At 31.5% G+C, this 27,008-nt stretch overlaps 3 protein-coding genes across 3 annotated transcripts in view; 1 reads left to right on the top strand and 2 right to left on the bottom strand.

Moving 5' to 3' along the window:
* Positions 1-72: 72 nt before the first annotated feature.
* LOC133650117 (cytochrome c oxidase assembly factor 4 homolog, mitochondrial-like) lies at positions 73-26,103 on the bottom strand. Its single transcript, XM_062046954.1, has 3 exons — positions 25,961-26,103; positions 21,053-21,323; positions 73-216 (listed from the first exon to the last, which is right to left on the bottom strand). Exon 2 carries the CDS (start codon positions 21,320-21,322, stop codon positions 21,074-21,076), a length of 249 nt encoding a protein of 82 aa, XP_061902938.1. The 5' UTR covers position 21,323; positions 25,961-26,103; the 3' UTR covers positions 73-216; positions 21,053-21,073.
* Positions 95-27,008, bottom strand: part of LOC133650116 (cytochrome c oxidase assembly factor 4 homolog, mitochondrial-like) — a 324,940-nt gene continuing 298,026 nt past the window's right edge. Inside the window, exon 3 of the mRNA XM_062046953.1 lies at positions 95-216. Coding sequence (XP_061902937.1) covers positions 212-216 — 5 coding nt within the window. The 3' untranslated portion in view covers positions 95-211. The remainder of the gene's footprint in view (positions 217-27,008) is intronic.
* LOC133649497 (olfactory receptor 8G17-like) lies at positions 7,712-8,698 on the top strand. Its single transcript, XM_062046086.1, has one exon. The coding sequence runs from the start codon at positions 7,712-7,714 to the stop codon at positions 8,696-8,698; it is 987 nt and encodes a 328-aa protein (XP_061902070.1).

Below are 27,008 nucleotides of genomic sequence, written 5' to 3'. Positions count from 1 at the left end.
ACAACAGAGTGTGTGTGTGTGTGTGTGTGTGTGTGTGTGTCTCACCTGAGGGTCAATTAGTGAGCCCAGAGGGAGAGCGCAGTAAAAAACAAGAGTGGTCTCAGGTGAGTCAAGTTGCCACAAGAGTGCTCCCTGGACTCCACTTGTTTGTTTCACCACTTGAAGGAAATAAGTGACTGGAACTCTCCCGGGTCAACAACAACTTTGGGATTTATCCTGGTAAAAAACAAAAAACAACTTTTTATTTACTACATTTTATCACGTCGTAAGAAGCAAAAGTTATATTGTACAAAAGCCCAAAAGCAGTGAAGTTGTCACGTTGTGTAAATGGTAATAAATGTCTTAATTTGACAAAAAAAAGTCTTAAATTTGACAAAAAGTCTTAATTTTTACAAAAAAAACATATATATATATATATATATGTATACATGTGTGTGTATATATATATATATATATATATATATATATATATATATATATATATATATATATATATATATATATATATATATATATATATACACAGTTTATACATATAATACACATATATTTACATACACAAATATAAACATACACATAGGTGTATATATATATATGTATGTGTGGGAAAAATCACAAGACTATTTCATCTCTACAGGCCTGTTTCATGAGGGGTTTCCCTCAATCATCAGGAGATTTATATATATATATATATATATATATATATATATATATATATATATATATATATATATATATATATATATATATATATATATATATATATATGTATGTACATATTATTATACATCGATATATACACACACACATATATGTATATATATATATATGTATATATATATATATATATATATATATATATATATATATATATATATATATATATATATATATATATATATATATATATATATATATATACACACACATATATATACAAAACACAAAACCAGTGAAGTTGTGTAAATGGTAAATAAAAAGACAATACAACAAATCCTTTTCAACTTATATTCAATTGAATAGACCGCAAAGAGAAGATATTTCATGTTCACACTGAGAAACTTTGGTATTTTTTGCAATTAATCATGAACTTAGAATTTAATGGCAGCAACACATAGCAAAAAAGGCATTGTTTGGCATCGTCTTGCTGAAATAAGCAGGGGCGTCCATGATAACGTTGCTTGGATGGCAACGTATGTTGCTCCGAAAGCTGTATGTACCTTTCAGCATGAATGGTGCCTTCACAGATGTGTAAGTTACCCATGTCTTGGGCACTAATACACCCCCATACCATCACACATGCTGCCTTTTACACTTTCACCCTAGAACAATCCGGATGGTTCTTTTCCTCTTTGGTCCACAGTTTCCAAAAACAATTTGAAATGTGGACTCGTTAGAACACAGAAGACTTTTCCACTTTGCATCAGTCCATCTTAGATGAGCCCGGGTGTTGTTGATAAATGGCTTTGGCTTTGCATAGTAGACTTTTAACTTGCACTTACAGATGTAGCGACCAACTGTAGTTACTGACAGTGGTTTTCTGAAGTGTTCCTGAGCCCATGTGGTGATATCCTTTACACACTGATGTCACTTTTTTAATGCAATACCCCCTGAGGGATCCAAGGTGTGTAATATCATGGCTTACGTGCAGTGATTTCTCCAGATTCTATGAACCTTTTGATGATATTACGGAGTGTAGATGGTGAAATCCCTCAATTCCTTGCAATAGCTGGTTGATAAATGTTGTTCTTAAACAATTTGCTCAGGCATTTGTTGACAAAGTGGTGACCCTCGCCCCGTCCTTGTTTGTGAATGGAAGCTGCTTTTATACCCAATCATGGCACCCACCTGTTAATGTGTGTTTAATATTCATGTTAAATAATGTTTATTAAATATTCATGTAAATACTAATGTTTAATATTCATGTTAAATAACGTTTATTAAATATTCATGTAAATACTAATGTTTAATATTCATGTTAAATAATGTTTATTAAATATTCATGCCAAATACTAATATGTTTAATATTCATGTCAAATACTAATGTTTAGTTAATAATAATACTTAAAAATTAATCCTAATGTTCAAAAATTCATATTAAATACTAGTGTTTCATAAATATTATTGTAAAATACTCAATGCTCAATGTTGTTAAATACTAATATTCATGTATAATATTCCTCTTAAAGAAAATATATTAAAGATGTTTATTAAATATTCATTCTAATGAATGTACTAATGTTTATGTTCAATATTCATGTTCAATACTAATATTCATGTTTAATACTAATATTCATGTTCAATATTCATGTTTAATACTAATGTTTATGTTCAATATTCATGTTCAATACTAATATTCATGTTCAATATTCATGTTTAATACTAATGTTTATGTTCAATATTCATGTTCAATACTAATATTCATGTTCAATATTCATGTTTAATATTCATGTTTAATACTAATGTTTATGTTCAATATTCATGTTCAATACTAATATTCATATTCAATACTAATATTCATGTTCAATATTCATGTTTAATACTAATGTTTAAGTTAAATACTAATGTTTGTGTTCAATATTCATATTAAATACTAATGTTTATGTTCAATATTCATGTTCAATACTAATGTGTATGTTCAATATTCATGTTCAATACTGAGGTTTAAGTTAAATACTAATGTTTATGTTCAATATTCATGTTAAATACTAATGTTTATGTTCAATATTCATGTTAAATACTAATGTTTATGTGCAATATGTATGTTAAATACTAATGTTTATGTTCAATATTCATGTTAAATACTGAGGTTTAAGTTAAATACTAATATTTATGTTCAATATTCATGTTAAATACTAATGTTCATGTTCAATATTCATGTTAAATACTAATGTTCATGTTCAATATTCATGTTAAATACTAATGTTTAAGGTAAATACTAATGTTTATGTTCAATATTCCTGTTCAATACTAATGTTTAAGTTAAATACTAATGTTTATGTTCAATATTCATGTTCAATACTTATGTTTATGTTTAATATTCATGTTGAATACTAATGTTAATGTTCAATAACCATGTTAAATACTAATGTTTAAGTTAAATACTAATGTTTATGTTCAATATTCATGTTAAATACTAATGTTTATGTTCAATATTCATGTTCAATATTCATGTTAAATACTGAGGTTTAAGTTAAATACTAATGTTTATGTTCAATATTCATGTTAAATACTAATGTTTATGTTAAATACTAACATTCATGTTCAATATTCATGTTAAATACTAATGTTTATGTTCAATATTCATGTTAAATACTAATATTCATGTTCAATATTCATGTTAAATACTAATGTGTATGTTCAATATTCATGTTCAATACTGTTTATGTTCAATATTCATGTTAAATACTAATGTTTTTAATGTAAATACTAATGTTAATGTTCAATATTCATGTTAAATACTAATGTTCATGTTCAATATTCATGTTCAATACTAATGTTTATGTTCAATATTCATGTTAAATACTAATGTTTTTAATGTAAATACTAATGTTCATGTTCAATATTCATGTTCAATACTAATGTTTATGTTCAATATTCATGTTCAATACTAATGTTTAGGTTCAATATTCATGTTAAATACTAATGTTAATGTTCAATATTCATGTTTAATACTAATGTTAATGTTCAATACTAATGTTTATGTTCAATATTCATGTTAAATACTTATGTTTTTAATGTAAATATTCATGTTAATGTTCAATATTCATGTTAAATACTAATGTTCTAATATTATGTTGTTCCTCCTGGGCATGTATGATATCATGTTGTTCCCCCTTGGGCATGTCTAATATCATGTTGTTCCTCCTGGGCATGTCTAATATCTAATAGAATTAGTGGGCAGCCCAGGAGCAGCCTCCCAATGGTAAACTACTACTACTCCTACTACTACTACTACTCCTACTCCTACTACTACTACTACTCCTACTACTACTACTACTACTACTCCTACTACTACTACTACTACTACTACTACTACTCCTACTACTACTACTACGATATTAAAAAAGTTGATTAATTGATTAATCGAGCTTTCATTGATATTATTGTGCTACGATGAATCGTTCAAGTGTAACTAATACGACTTTATAACATCCGGACCGCAAAAGGAAGGTAAAATGAGATACATAGAAGGTAAAAATGGTAAAGGGTCAAAAGAAGGTAAAATAAGGTAAATGAAGTGAATTAAAGGTGAAAGGTGGAAAATAAAGGAAATGGAAGATAAAATAAGGTTAACAGAGGGTAAAAGAAGGTACATTTAAAAAAGGTAAATACTAGAGGGTAAAAGAAGGTAAGTGGGGTTAAGAAAGGTAAATGAAGGCAGAATTTAAAAGAAGGTAAATCAAAAAGGTAAATACTAGAGGGTAAAAGAAGGTATGTGGTAAAAAATATATTTTTTAAAAAGGTAGAATGTAAAAGAAGGTAAATAGAGGGTAAAAAGGTAAACATACGGTCAATAAAAGGTAAAAGAAGATAAATAGAAGGTAAAAAGAGGGTAAATGAAAGGTAAAAGAAGGTAAATAAAATGTAAAATAAGATAGAGGATAAAAGCAGGTAAAAAGAGGGTAATACAAGGTAAAAGAAGGTAAATAAAGGGTAAAAAAAGATAAAAGAAGGTAAATAGAGGGAAAATAAAATGTAAAATAAGGTAGAGGGTAAAAGCAGGTAAATAGAGGGTAAAAAAGGTAAAAGAAGGGAGAGGGTTAAAGAAGGTAAATATACGGTAAATAAAAGGTAAAAGAAGATAAATAGAAGGTAAAAAGAGGGTGGAGGGTAACATGTAAATAGAAGGCAAAATTTATTTATTTATTTAAATAGAGGGTAAGTAAAAGGTAAAAGAAGGGAGACGGTTAAAAAAGGTAAGTATACGGTAAATAAAAGGTAAAAGAAGATAAATAGAAGGTAAAAAGAGGGTGGAGAGTAACATGTAAATAGAAGGCAAAATGTATTTATTTATTTAAATAGATGGTAAGTAAAAGGTAAAAGAAGGGAGACGGTTAAAAAAGGTAAATAAAAGGTAAATAAAAGGTAAAAGAAGATAAATAGAAGGTAAAAAGAGGGTGGAGAGTAACATGTAAATAGAAGGTAAAATAAGGTAAATAAAGGGAAAAAGAAGGTAAATAAAAAGGAAAATAAGGTAGAGGGTAAAAGAAGGTAAATAGAGGGTAAATAAAAGCTAAAAGAAGGGAGAGGGTTAAAAAAGGTAAATAGAGAGTAAAAACGGTAAAAGAAGGGAGAGGGTTAAAGAAGGTATACAGAGGGTAAATTAAAGGTAAACAGAGGCTAAAAAAGGTAAAATAATGTAAATAAGAGGTACTGGAAAATAAGTTCAATAGAAGGTAAATAAAAGATCAAAGTTAAATAAAGGTAAAAGAAGATAAAACAAGGTAAAAGACGGCCAAAGAAGGTAAATAAAAGGTAAAATAATGTAAATAAAGTTAAAAAAAAAAAAGGAATACAGAAGGTAAAACAAGGTAAACAAATAAATACAAAAGGTTAAAAAAAAAAGCAATATATAAGATAGAAGAAGGTAAATACAAGGTAAAATAATGTTAAAGGTTAAAAAAAAAAGGAATACAGAAGGTAAAGCAAGGTAAACAAATAAATATAAAGGTAAAAAAAAGCAATATATAAGATAGAAGAAGGTAAATACAAGGTAAACGAATATAAAGGTTAAAAAAAGGAATATAATAGATAAAAGAAGGTAAAACAAGGTAAATAGGATGTAATGAAGGTAAGTACAAAAATATTTGTTTATGTGAAATGTTTTCACTGAAATACGAATTGAGGCTATAAAGTGTGTTTTATCCCATGAATCAAACAAGCTAATCAATAGATTACTCAATTACCACAATAATCAATAGATTACTCAACTACTACAATAATCAATAGATTACTTAACTACCATAATAATCAATAGATTACTCCACTACTACAATAATCAATAGATTACTCAACTACTACAATAATCAATAGATTACTCCACTACTACAATGATCAATAGATTACTTAACTACCATAATAATCAATAGATTACTCCACTACTACAATAATCAATAGATTACTCCACACTACTACAATAATCAATAGATTACTCAACTACTACAATAATCAATAGATTACTCAACTACTACAATAATCAATAGATTACTCAACTACTACAATAATCAATAGATTACTCCACTACTACAATGATCAATAGATTACTTAACTACCATAATAATCAATAGATTACTCCACTACTACAATAATCAATAGATTACTCCACTACTACAATAATCAATAGATTACTCCACTACTACAATAATCAATAGATTACTCCACTACTACAATAATCAATAGATTACTCAACTACTACAATAATCAATAGATTAGTCCACCACTACAATAATCAATAGATTACTCCACTACTACAATAATCAATAGATTACTCCACTACTACAATAATCAATAGTTAGTGTCGGAACAAGAACACTATTGATTTTTTATTAATAAATACATTTAAAAAAATATATGTTTTGACTGTTGGAGCTTAATTTTTTATGTTGGCGAAAGAACACTATTGGTTTTGAATGAATGCTGTTCAGTAAGTCACAGTGTTAAAAAACAAGAACACTATTGGTTTTGAATGATTGCTGTTTAGTAAGTCACGGTGTTAAAAAACAAGAACACTATTGGTTTTGAATGATTGCTGTTCAGTAAGTCACAGTGTTAAAAAACAAGAACACTATTGGTTTAGAATGAATGCTGTTCAGTACGTCACGGTGTTAAAAAACAAGAACACTATTGGTTTAGAATGAATGCTGTTCAGTACGTCACGGTGTTAAAAAACAAGAACACTACTGGTTTTGAATGAATGCTGTTCAGTAAGTCCCAGTGTTAAAACAAGAACACTATTGGTTTTGAATGAATGCTGTTCAGAAAGTCACGGTGTTAAAACAAGAACACTATTGGTTTTGAATGAATGCTGTTCAGAAAGTCACGATGTTAAAAAAACAAGAACACTATTGGTTTTGAATGAATGCTGTTCAGTAAGTCACAGTGTTAAAACAAGAACACTATTGATTTTGAATTAATGATGTTCAGTAAGTCACAGTGTTAAAAAACAAGAACACTATTGGTTTTGAATGAATGCTGTTCAGTAAGTCACAATGTTAAAAAACAAGAACACTACTGGTTTTGAATGAATGCTGTTCAGTAGTCATGGTGTTAAAACAAGAACACTATTGGTTTTGAATGAATGCTGTTCAGTAAGTCATGGTGTTAAAACAAGAATACTATTGGTTTTGAATTAATTGATACATTTAAAAATATATATATTTTGACTGTTGGGGCTTAAATATTTATGTTGGAACAAGAACACTATTGGTTTTGAATGAATGCTGTTCAGTAAGTCCCAGTGTTAAAACAAGAACACTATTGGTTTTAAATTAATGCTGTTCAGAAAGTTACGGTGTTAAAACAAGAACACTACTGGTTTTGAAGCCTGCTGGAGGGGTGAGAGGTCATGTTTGTGTTGTGCCAGCGGTCGCCATGGTGACGCGCCCCGGGAGCCTACATGTTGTTTGTTGCCCCCGAGTGGGCGTGGCCAAGAAGGAGCGGTCACAGGGAGGCCTCTTATTGGTCGGCGGGGCCACAGAATCCGGGGGACATGAGCTGGTTCAACCCCGCCGCCGACGAGAACGTGTCGCTGGTGCGCCCCGACTACTTCGTCATCAGCGGGCTGTCGGGCGTCCGCCACATCCAGCTGTACTACGTCTTCCTCTTCCTGCTCTACCTGCTCTCGCTGCTGGGCAACGGCGCCGTCATGGCCGTCATCTGCCTGGACCGCGGGCTGCGGACGCCCAAGTACGTGGCGGTCTTCAACCTGGCCCTGGTGGACGTGCTGGGCAGCTCGGCGCTGGTGCCCAAGCTGCTGGACATCTTCCTGCTGGGCCACCGCCGCATCGCGTACGGCGAGTGCCTGGCGTTCCTCTTCTTCTGCTACACCTCGCTGTGCATGCAGTCCTTCAACCTGCTGGCGCTGGCCTACGACCGCCTGCTGGCCATCACCTTCCCGCTGCACTACCCGGTGCGCATGACCCACCGCCGCATGCTGTCGCTCATCGCCGCCTCCTGGCTGCTGGCGGTGGTGCTGGTGCTGGCGGCGGCGGGCCTGCTGACGCGGCTGTCCTTCTGCCGCTCGCTGGTCATCAACAGCTACTTCTGCGACCACGGCCAGATCTACCGGCTGGCGTGCAACAGCCACTTCCCCAGCTACGTGGTCAGCTGCGTCTACCCCGTGGTGATCTTCTGGCTGCCGCTGGCCTTCATCCTGCTCAGCTACGTCTCCATCGGCTGCGCCCTGGCCAAGGTGGCGGCCGCGGCGGAGCGCCTGAAGGCCTTCAAGACCTGCGTGGCGCACCTGTCGCTGGTGGCCGTCTACTTCGTGCCGCTGCTCGTCACCTTCACGCTCATGGAGAACATCCACCCCCACGCCAGGATCATCAACCTGTCGCTCACCTCCGTCTTCCCGCCCGCCTTCAACCCCATCATCTACACGCTGCAGACGCAGGAGATCAAGGAGTCGCTCAAGAAGCTGCTCGCCGGACGCCGCAGGGGCAAGGTGGCCGCCGGCAGGCACGCCGCCGTCTGCTGAGCAAAATGTCGCTTTGCTCCGCTACATTTTTACACTTCGAAAAATGCCAGCGGAATTTTCCAATCCAAATTCTAACAGAGCTAACTTAATTTCTGGGGTTCCATTTTGGGACACCTATCATCTATCTCTAAAGTATATCAAATATTCATGTTTGCGGATGATAGCTTATGATTATTATCACATTCTAAAATAGTTTTTAACTGTAAAATTTTTTAAAATCTGAAAAATATGCCAATTTGTATAAAAATCGAGATTTTACAGTAAGAACACTGGTAGCTCAGGAGTCAGAATTTTATCGTAAAGTGACGATAGTTTTTACTACTAATTACAGTAAATTTAAAAACAATTCCACAGTTTGTTTTTTTACATTTAAATTCTGGCGACTGAGCTGCCAGTTTTTACTGTAAAATCAGAATTTTATCGTAAAAATTACTACGAATAATTGGAAATGTAAAAACGGTACCAATGTTAATTTTACGGTAAAATTCTGGCCACTGAACTCCCAGTTTTTATTTTCTGTAAAATAAATTGTCATTTTTACAGTGAATTACTGTCAATGTTTACTGTAAAATTACAGTGTTTTTTACTCTGAATTACCGCGAATGGAAAAACTTTTATTTCTACTTTGCATATGTTTATGATTTGTCCAAATTCTTAACCAACAAAACTAAATAAATATGGCACTGCTCTAAAATGGCTACATATGTATCTTTATGAAAAGACAACATTACATTTCTATTCACAATCCAAATTCTAACAGAGCTAACCTAATTTCTGGTGTTCCATTTCGGGACACCTATCATCTATCTCTAAAGTATATCAAATATTCATGTTTGCAGATGATAGCTTATGATTTATTATCACATTCTAAAAAAGTTTTTAACTGTAAAATCTGACTTTTTTTTTTTAAAGACTATAATCAAAAATCTGAAAAATATGCCAACTTGTATAAAAATCGAGATTTTACAGTAAAAACACTGGTAGCTCAGGAGTCAGAATTTTATCGTAAAGTGACGATAGTTTTTACTATGAATTACTGTAAATTTCACAGTTGTTTTTTACGTTTAAATTCTGGCGACTGAGCTGCCAGTTTTTACTGTAAAATCGGAATTTTATCGTAAAATGACTACGAATAACTGGAAATGTAAAAACGGTACCACTGTTAATTTTACGGTAAAATTCTGGCCACTGAACTCCCAGTTTTTGTTTCCAGTAAAATATATTGTCATTTTTACAGTGAATTACTGTCAATGTTTACCGTAAAATTACGGTGTTTTTTACTCTGAATTACCGCGAATGGAAAAACTTTTATTTCTACTTTGCATATGTTTATGATTTGTCCAAATTCTTAACCAACAAAACTAAATAAATATGGCACTGAAAATGCTCTAAAATGGCTACATATGTATCTTTATGAAAAGACAACATTACATTTCTATTCATAATCCAAATTCTAACAGAGCTAACCTAATTTCGGGGGTTCCATTTTGGGACACCTATCATCTATCTCTAAAGTATATCAAAGATTCATGTTTGCGGATGATAGCTTATGATTATCACATTCTAAAAAAGTTTTTAACTGTAGAATCTGACTTTTTTTTTTTTTAACACTATAATCGAAAATCTGAAAAATATGCCAACTTGTATAAAAATCGAGATTTTACAGTAAAAACACTGGTAGCTCAGGAGTCAGAATTTTATCGTAAAGTCACGATAGTTTTTACTATGAATTACTGTAAATTTCACAGTTGTTTTTTACATTTAAATTCTGGCGACTGAGCTGCCAGTTTTTACTGTAAAATCGGAATTTTATCGTAAAATGACTAGGAATAACTGGAAATGTAAAAACGGTACCACTGTTAATTTTACGGTAAAATTCTGGCCACTGAACTCCCAGTTTTTGTTTCCAGTAAAATATATAGTCATTTTTACAGTGAATTACTGTCAATGTTTACCGTAAAAATACAGTGTTTTTTACTCTGAATTACTGCGAATGGAAAAACTTTTATTTCTACTTTGCATATGTTTATGATTTGTCCAAATTCTTAACCAACAAAATGAAATAAATATGGCACTGAAAATGCTCTAAAATGGCTACATATGTATCTTTATGAAAAGACAACATTACATTTCTATTCATAATCCAAATTCTAACAGAGCTAACCTAATTTCTGGGGTTCCATTTTGGGACACCTATCATCTATCTCTAAAGTATATCAAATATTCATGTTTGCAGATGATAGCTTATGATTATTATCACATTTTATAAAGTTTTTAACTGTAAAATCTGACTTTTCCTTTTTTTAACACTATAATCGAAAATCTGAAAAATATGCCAACTTGTATAAAAATCGAGATTTTACAGTAAAAACACTGCTAGCTCAGGAGTCAGAATTTTATCGTAAAGTGACGATAGTTTTTACTATGAATTACTGTAAATTCCACAGTTGTTTTTTACCTTTAAATTCTGGCGACAGAGCTGCCAGTTTTTACTGTAAAATCAGAATTTTATCGTAAAAATTACTACGAATAATTGGAAATGTAAAAACGGTACCAATGTTAATTTTACGGTAAAATTCTGGCCACTGAACTCCCAGTTTTTGTTTCCAGTAAAATATATTGTCATTTTTACAGTGAATTACTGTCAATGTTTACCGTAAAAATACAGTGTTTTTTACTCTGAAATACCGCGAATGGAAAAACTTTTATTTCTACCTTGCATATGTTTATGATTTGTCCAAATTCTTAACCAACAAAATGAAATAAATATGGCACTGAAAATGCTCTAAAATGGCAACATATGTATCTTTATGAAAAGACAACATTACACTTCTATTCATAATCCAAATTCTAACAGAGCTAACCTAATTTCTGGGGTTCCATTTTGGGACACCTATCATCTATCTCTAAAGTATATCAAAGATTCATGTTTGCGGATGATAGTTTATGATTATTATCACATTCTAAAAAAGTTTTTAACTGTAAAATCTGACTTTTTTTTTTTTTTAACACTATAATCGAAAATCTGAAAAGTATGCCAACTTGTATAAAAATCGAGATTTTACAGTAAGAACACTGGTAGCTCAGTAGTCAGAATTTTATCGTAAAGTGACAAAAGTTTTTACTGTGAATTACTGTAAATTTCACAGTTGTTTTTTACGTTTAAATTCTGGCGACTGAGCGGCCAGTTTTTACTGTAAAATCTGAATTTTATCGTAAAATGACTAGGAATAACTGGAAATGTAAAAACGGTACAACTGTTAATTTTACGGTAAAATTCTGGCCACTGAACTCCCAGTTTTTATTTCCTGTAAAATAAATGGTCATTTTTACAGTGAATTACTGTCAATGTTAACCGTAAAATTACGGTATTTTTTACTCTGAATTACTGCGAATGGAAAAACTTTTATTTCTACTTTGCATATGTTTATGATTTGTCCAAATTCTTAACCAACAAAATGAAATAAATATGGCACTGAAAATGCTCTAAAATGGCTACATATGTATCTTTATGAAAAGACAACATTACATTTCTATTCATAATCCAAATTCTAACAGAGCTAACCTAATTTCTGGGGTTCCATTTTGGGACACCTATCATCTATCTCTAAAGTATATCAAATATTCATGTTTGCAGATGATAGCTTATGATTATTATCACATTTTATAAAGTTTTTAACTGTAAAATCTGACTTTTCCTTTTTTTAACACTATAATCGAAAATCTGAAAAATATGCCAACTTGTATAAAAATCGAGATTTTACAGTAAAAACACTGCTAGCTCAGGAGTCAGAATTTTATCGTAAAGTGACGATAGTTTTTACTATGAATTACTGTAAATTCCACAGTTGTTTTTTACCTTTAAATTCTGGCGACTGAGCTGCCAGTTTTTACTGTAAAATCAGAATTTTATCGTAAAAATTACTACGAATAATTGGAAATGTAAAAACGGTACCAATGTTAATTTTACGGTAAAATTCTGGCCACTGAACTCCCAGTTTTTGTTTCCAGTAAAATATATTGTCATTTTTACAGTGAATTACTGTCAATGTTTACCGTAAAAATACAGTGTTTTTTACTCTGAAATACCGCGAATGGAAAAACTTTTATTTCTACCTTGCATATGTTTATGATTTGTCCAAATTCTTAACCAACAAAATGAAATAAATATGGCACTGAAAATGCTCTAAAATGGCAACATATGTATCTTTATGAAAAGACAACATTACACTTCTATTCATAATCCAAATTCTAACAGAGCTAACATAATTTCTGGGGTTCCATTTTGGGACACCTATCATCTATCTCTAAAGTATATCAAAGATTCATGTTTGCGGATGATAGCTTATGATTATTATCACATTCTAAAAAAGTTTTTAACTGTAAAATCTGACTTTTTTTTTTTTTAACACTATAATCGAAAATCTGAAAAGTATGCCAACTTGTATAAAAATCGAGATTTTACAGTAAGAACACTGGTAGCTCAGTAGTCAGAATTTTATCGTAAAGTGACAAAAGTTTTTACTATGAATTACTGTAAATTTCACAGTTGTTTTTTACGTTTAAATTCTGGCGACTGAGCGGCCAGTTTTTACTGTAAAATCTGAATTTTATCGTAAAATGACTAGGAATAACTGGAAATGTAAAAACGGTACAACTGTTAATTTTACGGTAAAATTCTGGCCACTGAACTCCCAGTTTTTATTTCCTATAAAATAAATGGTCATTTTTACAGTGAATTACTGTCAATGTTAACCGTAAAATTACGGTATTTTTTACTCTGAATTACTGCGAATGGAAAAACTTTTATTTCTACTTTGCATATGTTTATGATTTGTCCAAATTCTTAACCAACAAAATGAAATAAATATGGCACTGAAAATGCTCTAAAATGGCTACATATGTATCTTTATGAAAAGACAACATTACATTTCTATTCATAATCCAAATTCTAACAGAGCTAACCTAATTTCTGGGGTTCCATTTCGGGACACCTATCATCTATCTCTAAAGTATATCAAATATTCATGTTTGCAGATGATAGCTTATGATTATTATCACATTTTATAAAGTTTTTAACTGTAAAATCTGACTTTTCCTTTTTTTAACACTATAATCGAAAATCTGAAAAATATGCCAACTTGTATAAAAATCTAAATTTTACAGTAAAAACACTGGTAGCTCAGTAGTCAGAATTTTATCGTAAAGTGACGATAGTTTTTACTATGAATTACTGTAAATTTCACAGTTTTTTTTACGTTTAAATTCTGGCGACTGAGCTGCCAGTTTTTACTGTAAAATCGGAATTTTTTCGTAAAATGACTATGAATAACTGGAAATGTAAAAACGGTACAACTGTTAATTTTACGGTAAAATTCTGGCCACTGAACTCCCAGTTTTTTTTCCTGTAAAATATATTGTCATTTTTACAGTGAATTACTGTCAATGTTTACCGTAAAAATACGGTGTTTTTTTACTCTGAATTACTGCGAATGGAAAAACTGTACCACTTTTATTTCTACCTTGCATATGTTTATGATTTGTCCAAATTCTTAACCAACAAAACTAAATAAGTATGGCACTGAAAATGCTCTAAAATGGCAAAATATGTATCTTTATGAAAAGACAACATTACATTTCTATTCATAATCCCAATTCTAACAGAGCTAACCTAATTTCTGGGGTTCCGTTTTGGGACACCTATCATCTATCTCTAAAGTATATCAAATATTCATGTTCGCAGATGATAGCTTATGATTATTATCACATTTTATAAAGTTTTTAACTGTAAAATCTGACTTTTCCTTTTTTTAACACTATAATCGAAAATCTGAAAAATATGCCAACTTGTATAAAAATCGAGATTTTACAGTAAAAACACTGCTAGCTCAGGAGTCAGAATTTTATCGTAAAGTGACGATAGTTTTTACTATGAATTACTGTAAATTCCACAGTTGTTTTTTACCTTTAAATTCTGGCGACTGAGCTGCCAGTTTTTACTGTAAAATCAGAATTTTATCGTAAAAATTACTACGAATAATTGGAAATGTAAAAACGGTACCAATGTTAATTTTACGGTAAAATTCTGGCCACTGAACTCCCAGTTTTTGTTTCCAGTAAAATATATTGTCATTTTTACAGTGAATTACTGTCAATGTTTACCGTAAAAATACAGTGTTTTTTACTCTGAAATACCGCGAATGGAAAAACTTTTATTTCTACCTTGCATATGTTTATGATTTGTCCAAATTCTTAACCAACAAAATGAAATAAATATGGCACTGAAAATGCTCTAAAATGGCAACATATGTATCTTTATGAAAAGACAACATTACACTTCTATTCATAATCCAAATTCTAACAGAGCTAACATAATTTCTGGGGTTCCATTTTGGGACACCTATCATCTATCTCTAAAGTATATCAAAGATTCATGTTTGCGGATGATAGCTTATGATTATTATCACATTCTAAAAAAGTTTTTAACTGTAAAATCTGACTTTTTTTTTTTTTAACACTATAATCGAAAATCTGAAAAGTATGCCAACTTGTATAAAAATCGAGATTTTACAGTAAGAACACTGGTAGCTCAGTAGTCAGAATTTTATCGTAAAGTGACAAAAGTTTTTACTATGAATTACTGTAAATTTCACAGTTGTTTTTTACGTTTAAATTCTGGCGACTGAGCGGCCAGTTTTTACTGTAAAATCTGAATTTTATCGTAAAATGACTAGGAATAACTGGAAATGTAAAAACGGTACAACTGTTAATTTTACGGTAAAATTCTGGCCACTGAACTCCCAGTTTTTATTTCCTATAAAATAAATGGTCATTTTTACAGTGAATTACTGTCAATGTTAACCGTAAAATTACGGTATTTTTTACTCTGAATTACTGCGAATGGAAAAACTTTTATTTCTACTTTGCATATGTTTATGATTTGTCCAAATTCTTAACCAACAAAATGAAATAAATATGGCACTGAAAATGCTCTAAAATGGCTACATATGTATCTTTATGAAAAGACAACATTACATTTCTATTCATAATCCAAATTCTAACAGAGCTAACCTAATTTCTGGGGTTCCATTTCGGGACACCTATCATCTATCTCTAAAGTATATCAAATATTCATGTTTGCAGATGATAGCTTATGATTATTATCACATTTTATAAAGTTTTTAACTGTAAAATCTGACTTTTCCTTTTTTTAACACTATAATCGAAAATCTGAAAAATATGCCAACTTGTATAAAAATCTAAATTTTACAGTAAAAACACTGGTAGCTCAGTAGTCAGAATTTTATCGTAAAGTGACGATAGTTTTTACTATGAATTACTGTAAATTTCACAGTTTTTTTTACGTTTAAATTCTGGCGACTGAGCTGCCAGTTTTTACTGTAAAATCGGAATTTTTTCGTAAAATGACTATGAATAACTGGAAATGTAAAAACGGTACAACTGTTAATTTTACGGTAAAATTCTGGCCACTGAACTCCCAGTTTTTTTTCCTGTAAAATATATTGTCATTTTTACAGTGAATTACTGTCAATGTTTACCGTAAAAATACGGTGTTTTTTTACTCTGAATTACTGCGAATGGAAAAACTGTACCACTTTTATTTCTACCTTGCATATGTTTATGATTTGTCCAAATTCTTAACCAACAAAACTAAATAAGTATGGCACTGAAAATGCTCTAAAATGGCAAAATATGTATCTTTATGAAAAGACAACATTACATTTCTATTCATAATCCCAATTCTAACAGAGCTAACCTAATTTCTGGGGTTCCGTTTTGGGACACCTATCATCTATCTCTAAAGTATATCAAATATTCATGTTTGCAGATGATAGCTTATGATTATTATCACATTCTAAAAAAGTTTTTAACTGTAAAATCTGACTTTTTTTTTTTTTTTAACACTATAATCGAAAATCTGAAAAATATGCCAACTTGTATAAAAATCGAGATTTTACAGTAAAATCACTGGTAGCTCAGGAGTCAGAATTTTATCGTAAAGTGACGATAGTTTTTACTATGAATTACTGTAAATTTCACAGTTGTTTTTTACGTTTAAATTCTGGCGACTGAGCGGCCAGTTTTTACTGTAAAATCGGAATTTTATGGTAAAATGACTAGGAATAACTGGAAATGTAAAAACGGTACCACTGTTAATTTTACGGTAAGATTCTGGCCACTGAACTCCCAGTTTTTATTTTCTGTAAAATAAATGGTCATTTTTACAGTGAATTACTGTCAATGTTAACCGTAAAATTACGGTGTTTTTTACTCTGAATTACCGCGAATGGAAAAACTTTTATTTCTACTTTGCATATGTTTATGATTTGTCCAAATTCTTAACCAACAAAATGAAATAAATATGGCACTGAAAATGCTCTAAAATGGCTACATATGTATCTTTATGAAAAGACAACATTACATTTCTATTCATAATCCAAATTCTAACAGAGCTAACCTAATTTCTGGGGTTCCATTTTGGGACACCTATCATCTATCTCTAAAGTATATCAAAGATTCATGTTTGCAGATGATAGCTTATGATTATTATCACATTCTAAAATAGTTTTTAACTGTAAAATCTGACTTTTTTTCTTTTTTTAACACTATAATCGAAAATCTGAAAAATATGCCAACTTGTATAAAAATCGAGATTTTACAGTAAAAACACTGGTAGCTCAGGAGTCAGAATTTTATCGTAAAGTGCCGATAGTTTTTACTATGAATTACTGTAAATTTCACAGTTGTTTTTTACCTTTAAATTCTGGCGACTGAGCGGCCAGTTTTTACTGTAAAATCGGAATTTTATCGTAAAATTACTACGAATAACTGGAAATGTAAAAACGGTACAACTGTTAATTTTACGGTAAAATTCTGGCCACTGAACTCCCAGTTTTTTTCCCTGTAAAATATATTGTCATTTTTACAGTGAATTACTGTCAATGTTTACCGTAAAAATACGGTGTTTTTTTACTCTGAATTACTGCGAATGGAAAAACTGTACCACTTTTATTTCTACCTTGCATATGTTTATGATTTGTCCAAATTCTTAACCAACAAAATTAAATAAATATGGCAATGAAAATGCTCTAAAATGGCTACATATGTATCTTTATGAAAAGACAACATTACATTTCTATTCATAATCCAAATTCTAACAGAGCTAACCTAATTTCTGGGGTTCCACTTTGGGACACCTATCATCTATCTCCAAAGTATATTAAATATTTATGTTTGCGGATGATACCTTATGATTATTATCACATCCTAATCTTGACTCCTTGATAAGACAAAAAAGTTTTTAATTGTAAAATCTGACATTTTTTTAAACACTATAAACGAAAATCTGAAAAGTATGCCAACTTGTATAAAAATCGAGATTTTACAGTAAAAACACTGGTAGCTCAGGAGTCAGAATTTTATCGTAAAGTGACGATAGTTTTTACTATGAATTACTGTAAATTTCACAGTTGTTTTTTACGTTTAAATTCTGGCGACTGAGCGGCCAGTTTTTACTGTAAAATCTGAATTTTTTCGTAAAATGACTACGAATAACTGGAAATGTAAAAACGGTACAACTGTTAATTTTACGGTAAAATTCTGGCCACTGAACTCCCAGTTTTTATTTTCTGTAAAATAAATTGTCATTTTTACAGTGAATTACTGTCAATGTTTACCGTAAAATTACGGTGTTTTTTACTCTGAATTACCGCGAATGAAAAAACTTTTATTTCTACTTTGCACATGTTTATGATTTGTCCAAATTCTTAACCAACAAAACTAAATAAGTATGGCACTGAAAATGCTCTAAAATGGCTACATATGTATCTTTATGAAAAGACAACATTACATTTCTATTCATAATCCAAATTCTAACAAAGCTAACCTAATTTCTGGGGTTCCATTTTGGGACACCTATCATCTATCTCTAAAGTATATCAAGGATTCATGTTTGCAGATGATAGCTTATGATTATTATCACATTCTAAAAAAGTTTTTAACTGTAAAATCTGACTTTTTTTTTTTAACACTATAATCGAAAATCTGAAAAATATGCCAACTCGTATAAAAATCGCGATTTTACAGTAAGAACACTGCTAGCTCAGTAGTCAGAATTTTAGCGGTATGTGACGATAGTTTTTACTATGAATTACTGTAAATTCCGCAGTTGTTTTTTACGTTTAAATTCTGGCGACTGAGCTGCCAGTTTTTACTGTAAAATCGGAATTTTATGGTAAAATGACTAGGAATAACTGGAAATGTAAAAACGGTACCACTGTTAATTTTACGGTAAAATTCTGGCCACTGAACTCCCAGTTTTTATTTTCTGTAAAATAAATGGTCATTTTTACAGTGAATTACTGTCAATGTTTACCGTAAAAATACAGTGTTTTTTACTCTGAATTACTGCGAATGGAAAAACTTGTATTTCTACTTTGCATATGTTTATGATTTGTCCAAATTCTTAACCAACAAAATTAAATAAATATGGCACTGAAAATGCTCTAAAATGGCTACATATGTATCTTTATGAAAAGACAACATTACATTTCTATTCATAATCCAAATTCTAACAGAGCTAACTTAATTTCTGGGGTTCCATTTTGGGACACCTATCATCTATCTCTAAAGTATATCAAAGATTCATGTTTGCGGATGATAGCTTATGATTTATTATCACATTCTAAAAAAGTTTTTAACTGTAAAATCTGACTTTTTTTTATTTTTTAACACTATAATCGAAAATCCGAAAAATATGCCAACTTGTATAAAAATCAAGATTTTACAGTAAAAACACTGGTAGCTCAGGAGTCAGAATTTTATCGTAAAGTGACGATAGTTTTTACTATGAATTACTGTAAATTTCACAGTTGTTTTTTACGTTTAAATTCTGGCGACTGAGCTGCCAGTTTTTACTGTAAAATCGGAATTTTATGCTAAAATGACTAGGAATAACTGGAAATGTAAAAACGGTACCACTGTTAATTTTACGGTAAAATTCTGGCCACTGAACTCCCAGTTTTTATTTTCTGTAAAATATATTGTCATTATTACAGTGAATTACTGTCAATGTTTACCGTAAAAATACGGTGTTTTTACTCTGAATTACTGCGAATGGAAAAACTTTTATTTCTACTTTGCATATGTTTATGATTTGTCCAAATTCTTAACCAACAAAATGAAATAAATATGGCACTGAAAATGCTCTAAAATGGCTACATATGTATCTTTATGAAAAGACAACATTACATTTCTATTCATAATCCAAATTCTAACAGAGCTAACCTAATTTCTGGGGTTTCATTTTGGGACACCTATCATCTATCTCTAAAGTATATCAAAGATTCATGTTTGCAGATGATAGCTTATGATTATTATCACATTCTAAAAAAGTTTTTAACTGTAAAATCTGACTTTTTTTTTTTTAACACTATAATCGAAAATCTGAAAAATATGCCAACTTGTATAAAAATCGAGATTTTACAGTAAAAACACTGCTAGCTCAGGAGTCAGAATTTTATCGTAAAGTGACGATAGTTTTTACTATGAATTACTGTAAATTTCACAGTTGTTTTTTACGTTTAAATTCTGGCGACTGAGCTGCCAGTTTTTACTGTAAAATCGGAATTTTATGCTAAAATGACTAGGAATAACTGGAAATGTAAAAACGGTACCACTGTTAATTTTACGGTAAAATTCTGGCCACTGAACTCCCAGTTTTTATTTTCTGTAAAATATATTGTCATTATTACAGTGAATTACTGTCAATGTTTACCGTAAAAATACGGTGTTTTTACTCTGAATTACTGCGAATGGAAAAACTTTTATTTCTACTTTGCATATGTTTATGATTTGTCCAAATTCTTAACCAACAAAATTAAATAAATATGGCACTGAAAATGCTCTAAAATGGCTACATATGTATCTTTATGAAAAGACAACATTACATTTCTATTCATAATCCAAATTCTAACAGAGCTAACCTAATTTCTGGGGTTCCATTTTGGGACACCTATCATCTATCTCTAAAGTATATCAAATATTTATGTTTGCGGATGATACCTTATGATTATTATCACATCCTAATATTGACTCCTTGACAGGACAAGCAGATGAAGAACTGTCTCTTATTTCGGGATGCTTTCAAAACTAACTATGATTTTTTTAATAGGAAAAAGAAAAGGTACAACAAAATAGGCTTGAAATGAGAGACTGCGGTGCGACTTTGATTGGCTGTTGTGCGTCGCCAAGACAACCAGCACCAGCCTGGATGATACGGTAGTTTATTGTGGCGACGCAGCGTGAAACGATTCAAGCAAGTAAGAAACACACCTCCAGAGTGTGTTGGCGCTTTTAGCCGGGCGTGGTCTCCGTGCTCGCCGGCCGCCGCCTCAGTTCGTCCGCGCGCGTCTGCTGGTAGTCCAGCATGCAGGCCTTGAAGGCGCGCACGTGGTCCTGACACGCCCGCCAGTCCTGACGCTCGGCCATGCACTCCTGCACGGCGTAGTGCAGCTCGGCGCAGCCCGTGCGGGAGATCATGCGGTCCACGGGGTCGTCCTCGCCGTCCTCGCCCCTCCCGCTGCGCTCGTGGGGAGACGCCATTCTGCGCACAGGAACGACACCAAACGTGACCGTGGGAAACGCCTGCCCTCTAAACACCTTGTTTGTTTTTTAAGCGCCATGATTTATAAAAAGTGTGAAACAGGAAGTGAGGCCTAGGTAGGTTAGTCCCAGATTTGAAGAATTTGGTAGTTCCACAGGTTAAATCAAACTTAACATATATCATTTCAATTAAAAAAGCATGTGCATAGTAACTATATGTCAGGTTCAAACACCGATGACATCTATTAGACAAGACAGGATTCAATTTAGCTCATGAGGAGAAACGTCTGGGGCTGCACACTCGCACAGTCCCCCACCACGCTCTGAGGAGGGAGCTCCACGCCTCCACATTTATTTGGGCTTTTCCTGATTACATGGCTGCAGCTGTTTTTAAGGGGAGGGGAGGTCATAAACGGCTGCCGCAGTTTAAAGAAAAGGTGCCCAAAGCGAGGTCAGGTCTGCTCCCTCTCTGCTTTGCAGATCTCCGGTCATCACAAGGTCTTCCTGTGGCTGGCCAATAGATCAAAGAAACCAACACCTCCACGTCGCATCCCGTCGCACACAGTGGCGGTTTACAAGCGTTTTGCTCGATAAGAACAAAGACATCTTTTGTCTTCTCGCAGGGCAGCCTGAACTAGGAAAACAAGTTGTGTGATAAATTATATAAAATTATTCTGACACTATATGTATATATATATAACTATGAGTACGCTTTATTATAATAATATAATGGTTATATGATTAATATAATTGGTTATTAAGAGTATGTGAAAAATTGACTCCTACCTTGTTTACTTTCCTCCTTAAAGTTTTTCAATCAATCAGAAATATCAAGTAGCTAAAATTTTTCCCATCATCCCTTCTAATGGGTGTAGTTTAGTGTTTTTATGCTAATTGGACTTTTTAAAAAAAAAAATAATATCCACAAAGTTCAATGAGCAGGTTGTGTTGTGTGTGTGACCATGTTTGTCGAATTTTTGCACAGGTTGAATTTCCCCCCCCACCATGACTAAGGAAGGTTGTTTGGGTTGGGTCATATAAGTGAAAGCTGTGCACATATATATATATATTTTTTTTTTAAATAACAACAAAATTAAAATATATAATCGACAGATCTGAGGTTGTTTTAGAGTTAAGCGTTGAAAGTTAAGAAAATAAAAAAGTTTGACCTATTTTTAACAATTTTATGAGTGGGGCTGTTTTGGAACCGCAATAATTTTACTACATTTTTATTATTTATTTTTAACTGTGTTATGAATTACTGATCTAATCAAGGCTCCAAATACTTCACATCAAATATTCTACTTTGAAATGTTTGTATATTTTGTGTTTTGGCCATTAATACAGGGTTTTGACAAAAAGGGCATAAAACATTAAAACAAACATGTATATTGACAAATAAACCCGAGAGATTTAAGCATTGAACTAAAAACATATACACAAATTATTATGACTTATTTGTAACATTTATATTGTTAGAATGTGCCGCGGGTCGTTCAAAAATTAGCTGCGGGCCGCACTTTGGACACCGTTGAAAAAAAAAATGTATATGACTTGTTTTTTAACATTTTTATGATTGAGACCCTAACTTAAGGTGAGTCCTGAAGGTAAAAAAATCTATATATTGAAAAAAATATGGCTGCTCACGATACCAAACAGTAATGATAGTTTAGAGGCAAACAATGTAAATGTTAAAATGTGCTGTGTATTTTGAAATATGTATTTTATCAATTGTTTTATGTATTCTTGTGATGTACCAGGTAAATACTCTCACATTTACATGTCAAATGTTCATTAATATGTTATGCCCCTTTTAAATGAACAACATTTACAAATGTACTAAATACTGTATATGTAAACATATTTATAAATATATTTAATAGCCGTTTATTTTTTCAGTTTGCAAGCATTCAGGAAGAAAAATTTTTGGTCTGGAGGTTAATTTGCGTCTTTATTATGGAAGCTTTTTGTGGACACTGATTTAATATAACGGAATTTTGTGAACTGGTTTTTATTTATTTTTATTTTTTTCATCAAATAATGCTGACAATTTTGTTGAATAAAAATTTGTGAGCGAAATTTTGGGTTTAAAAATTCAGTTTGTCAAGATACAGTGTTTTATAATTCAGTGTGTAAAAAATAAAAAAATTAAAATATCAGCGCAGATGAATTTGTTGCATCAAAACTCAAGACCCACTTCCGGTAAATTAATAGAATAGAATAGAATAGAATAGAATAGAAAGTACTTTATTGATCCCTGGGGGAAATTCAGCACCACAGTTCGCTCACAATAGACAATAAACACTTGGGTATTTTTTTACATGTGAATAATATAAATACAGTCTATTATACAGCATTATTCACATGTGAATAATATAAATACAGTCTATTATACAGCATTATTCACATGTGAATAATATAAATACAGTCTATTATACAGCATTATTCACATGTGAATAATATAAATACAGTCTATTATACAGCATTATTCACATGTGAATAACATAAATACAGTCTATATGTGTGTGACAATCATTGGTACTTTAACTTTAACTTAACTTATACAACATTATTCACATGTGAATAACATAAATACAGTCTATTATACAGCATTATTCACATGTGAATAATATAAATACAGTCTATTATACAGCATTATTCACATGTGAATAATTAAATACAATCTATTATACAGCATTATTCACATGTGAATAATATAAATAAAGTCTATTATACAGCATTATTCACATCTTAGTCTATTATACATCTAAGTCTATTATACTGTATTTATATTATTCACATGTGAATAACTAAATACAATCTATTATACAGCATTATTCACATGTGAATAACATAAATACAGTCTATTATACAGCATTATTCACATGTGAATAACATAAATACAGTCTATTATACAGAATTATTCACATGTGAATAACATAAATACAGTCTATTATACAGCATTATTCACATGTGAATATCATAAATAAAGTCTATTATACAGCATTATTCACATGTGAATAACATAAATACAGTCTATTATACAGCATTATTCACATGTGAATAACATAAATACAGTCTATTATACAGCATTATTCACATGTGAATATCATAAATAAAGCCTATTATACAGCATTATTCACATGTGAATAACATAAATACAGTCTATTATACAGCATTATTCACATGTGAATAATATAAATACATTATACATTTACAGTACATGTACAGTCAAAAGGAGCATATGCATTATACAGTCTGATGGCTGTCGGATTGAAGGACAAAGATAACTAAATAAATAAATAAATAAATAAAATAACAGACTGAATCGATCCAAATTTGGTATTTTTATAAACGACTGCAACATAGAAATGTTTGTCAACATTATTATGCCCCAGGCAAACATTTTTCTACATAAATGTCGATTTATGAAATTAAGGCCGACATTTTCTAACTGGCTTAATGGTTTACAATTATCAATCAAATCTTGGAGAATGATTAAGAGTACAAAAGCCCTTAAATTGATATCTTTCTTAAAAACCTTTAAAGTGATTTAGGTAGCCCTTTGCCCTTTTTATTTATTTATTATTATTATTATTTATTAATATTTAATAATCTATCTGTATTTGACTTTGTTTTCTTTCCTTGTTGTTGAAAGTGCATTGACTGTTGTGTGAATTACAAATATATGTTTGTTGTTCAATTAAAAATAGAAATAAATAAAATACTAACTCAAATATAAAACAATTTAAAAAAAGACTGAATCGATCCAAATTTGGTATTTTTATAAACAACTGTAACATAGAAATGTTTGTCAACATTATTATGCTACAGGCAAAAAATGTTCTACATAAATGTCGATTTATGAAAGTAAGGCCTACATTTTCTAATTTAATTTACAATTATCAATCAAATCTTGGAGCATGATTAAGAGTACAAAAGCCCTTAAATTGATATCTTTCTTAAAAACATTTAAAGTGATTTAGCTAGCCCTTTGTCTTTTTTTATTTATTTTTGAATTATTATTATTTATTAATATTAAATACTCTCTGTTTTCTTTACTTGTTGTTGAAAATGCCTTGACTGTTGTGTGAATTATAAACGTATGTTTGTTGTTCAATTAAATAAAAATTTAAAAAAATAATAAATTACTAACTCAAATATATAGAACCAGCCAATGAGGTGGCGAGTTTGAAGTCATGTGACACATTCTACATGGAGGCAGCACATTGAAACGCAAAACATTTCGTTATATAAACTCAGTCTGTGTCAAAAAAAAGCTTTTATAATAAAGACACAAATTCACCTCCACAGTTTGGAGACGTCTGGTGTAAAAACGGAATAGTCAACCTTGGAATAATTTCATTTATTTGACTTTAAAGGAGCAAATATAAATGTATATGCATATTTTGTATTTATTTATTTTTAATCCACATTTACAAGGCTTTGAGTGTACATCTAATACACATAATTACTCATCTATTTTAGTAATTCATGTTTATATTAAATATATGTATTGTGATAGTAAGTATTAGTAACGTCAAAGTAGAGTGAGTGTTCCCGTTCGTGGTGTGACCTTATCTATGCTAGCTACTTGTTTTCCGACACAATTGGTTCATTTATTAATGGTTTTCATACCTGTAGATGTTGTTATTGTTTTTATATGCTCCGTGTGTCCAGTCGCCGAAGATAAGTTTAAGATAAGTCACATTAAAAAAACAGACTCGAAAAAGAGTTACTGTAGTTCCGGGCAGAGGGGGGAAACATTTAGGCGACGGACCGTCATGTCACACAGAAATAGTTCCACAGACATGTTCTAAGGGTACGCAGCATGGCGCGCTACTGCCTACTGGCGCTGACGAGACGCGGGGCCGCCATCTTGGAGTGGTGATCCGCTCCACTCAGTGCAATTCATTTGGCAGGAGCAATGAACTAATTCATCTTACCTCACTGAATACCACTGATTTTCACGCGGTTTTTTTTGTCATACGTGTAGCTATGATAAAGGACACACGTTTTATTATTCATAGTTTGCTTAACAGTAATAGAATATACTTATATGCTATAAGTGACCAGACATCCCAGATCAAAACTGGGAATATAATCCCAGAGAAGGAGGAAAAAAACGGTCAGCTATTTTTGAATTGAAGAAACAATATGAATAGGTTATATAAACATGCGTATATCCTACATAAACAATGTATGAATACATTAGAAATCTATATATCTTAGGGACCTATAGACTGTAGTTTATCCGATCTTGACACTTTGTATTGATAATTTGTACTACATTCTTCTCTTAAATGATGGAAAACAACCAATCTGTTTCACTGGATTCAGAATAAAAGCAAATTCGGTCTTACCCAACAATGTTAGTATTTGAATATTGTTACTTGAAGACTTATTCCTGGTTACAATTATACTGTTAAGAAAGTATTGTCTTATACGTTGCCTAAAATGAGAATGCATCATAATCAGGGGCGGCTGGGGAATTTTGTTTTAGGTGGGGCTGAAAGTTTGTAAAGCAAACCCATGTAGGGGAGGTCATCCTCCCCCAGAAGATTTATTTGTGATTTTCACATACAAATGAAGCATTCTGGCGCATTCTGACAAAATAATGCAGAGAAAATAGAACATTTCATTGGTTTGCCGAGAACTATATACAATATGCATACACTCTTTTCAC

Source organism: Entelurus aequoreus, linkage group LG05, assembly GCF_033978785.1.
Source record: "Entelurus aequoreus isolate RoL-2023_Sb linkage group LG05, RoL_Eaeq_v1.1, whole genome shotgun sequence".
NCBI lineage: Eukaryota > Metazoa > Chordata > Actinopteri > Syngnathiformes > Syngnathidae > Entelurus > Entelurus aequoreus.
The sequence above is the reverse complement of the archived record's forward strand: the minus strand, read 5'-3'. Positions and strand labels throughout refer to the sequence as shown.

Excerpts from the sequence above, each read along its gene's own strand:
- LOC133649497 (XM_062046086.1), top strand. The coding sequence starts at position 7,712 with ATGAGCTGGTTCAACCCCGCCGCCGACGAGAACGTGTCGCTGGTGCGC.
- LOC133650117 (XM_062046954.1), bottom strand. The coding sequence starts at position 21,322 with ATGGCGTCTCCCCACGAGCGCAGCGGGAGGGGCGAGGACGGCGAGGAC.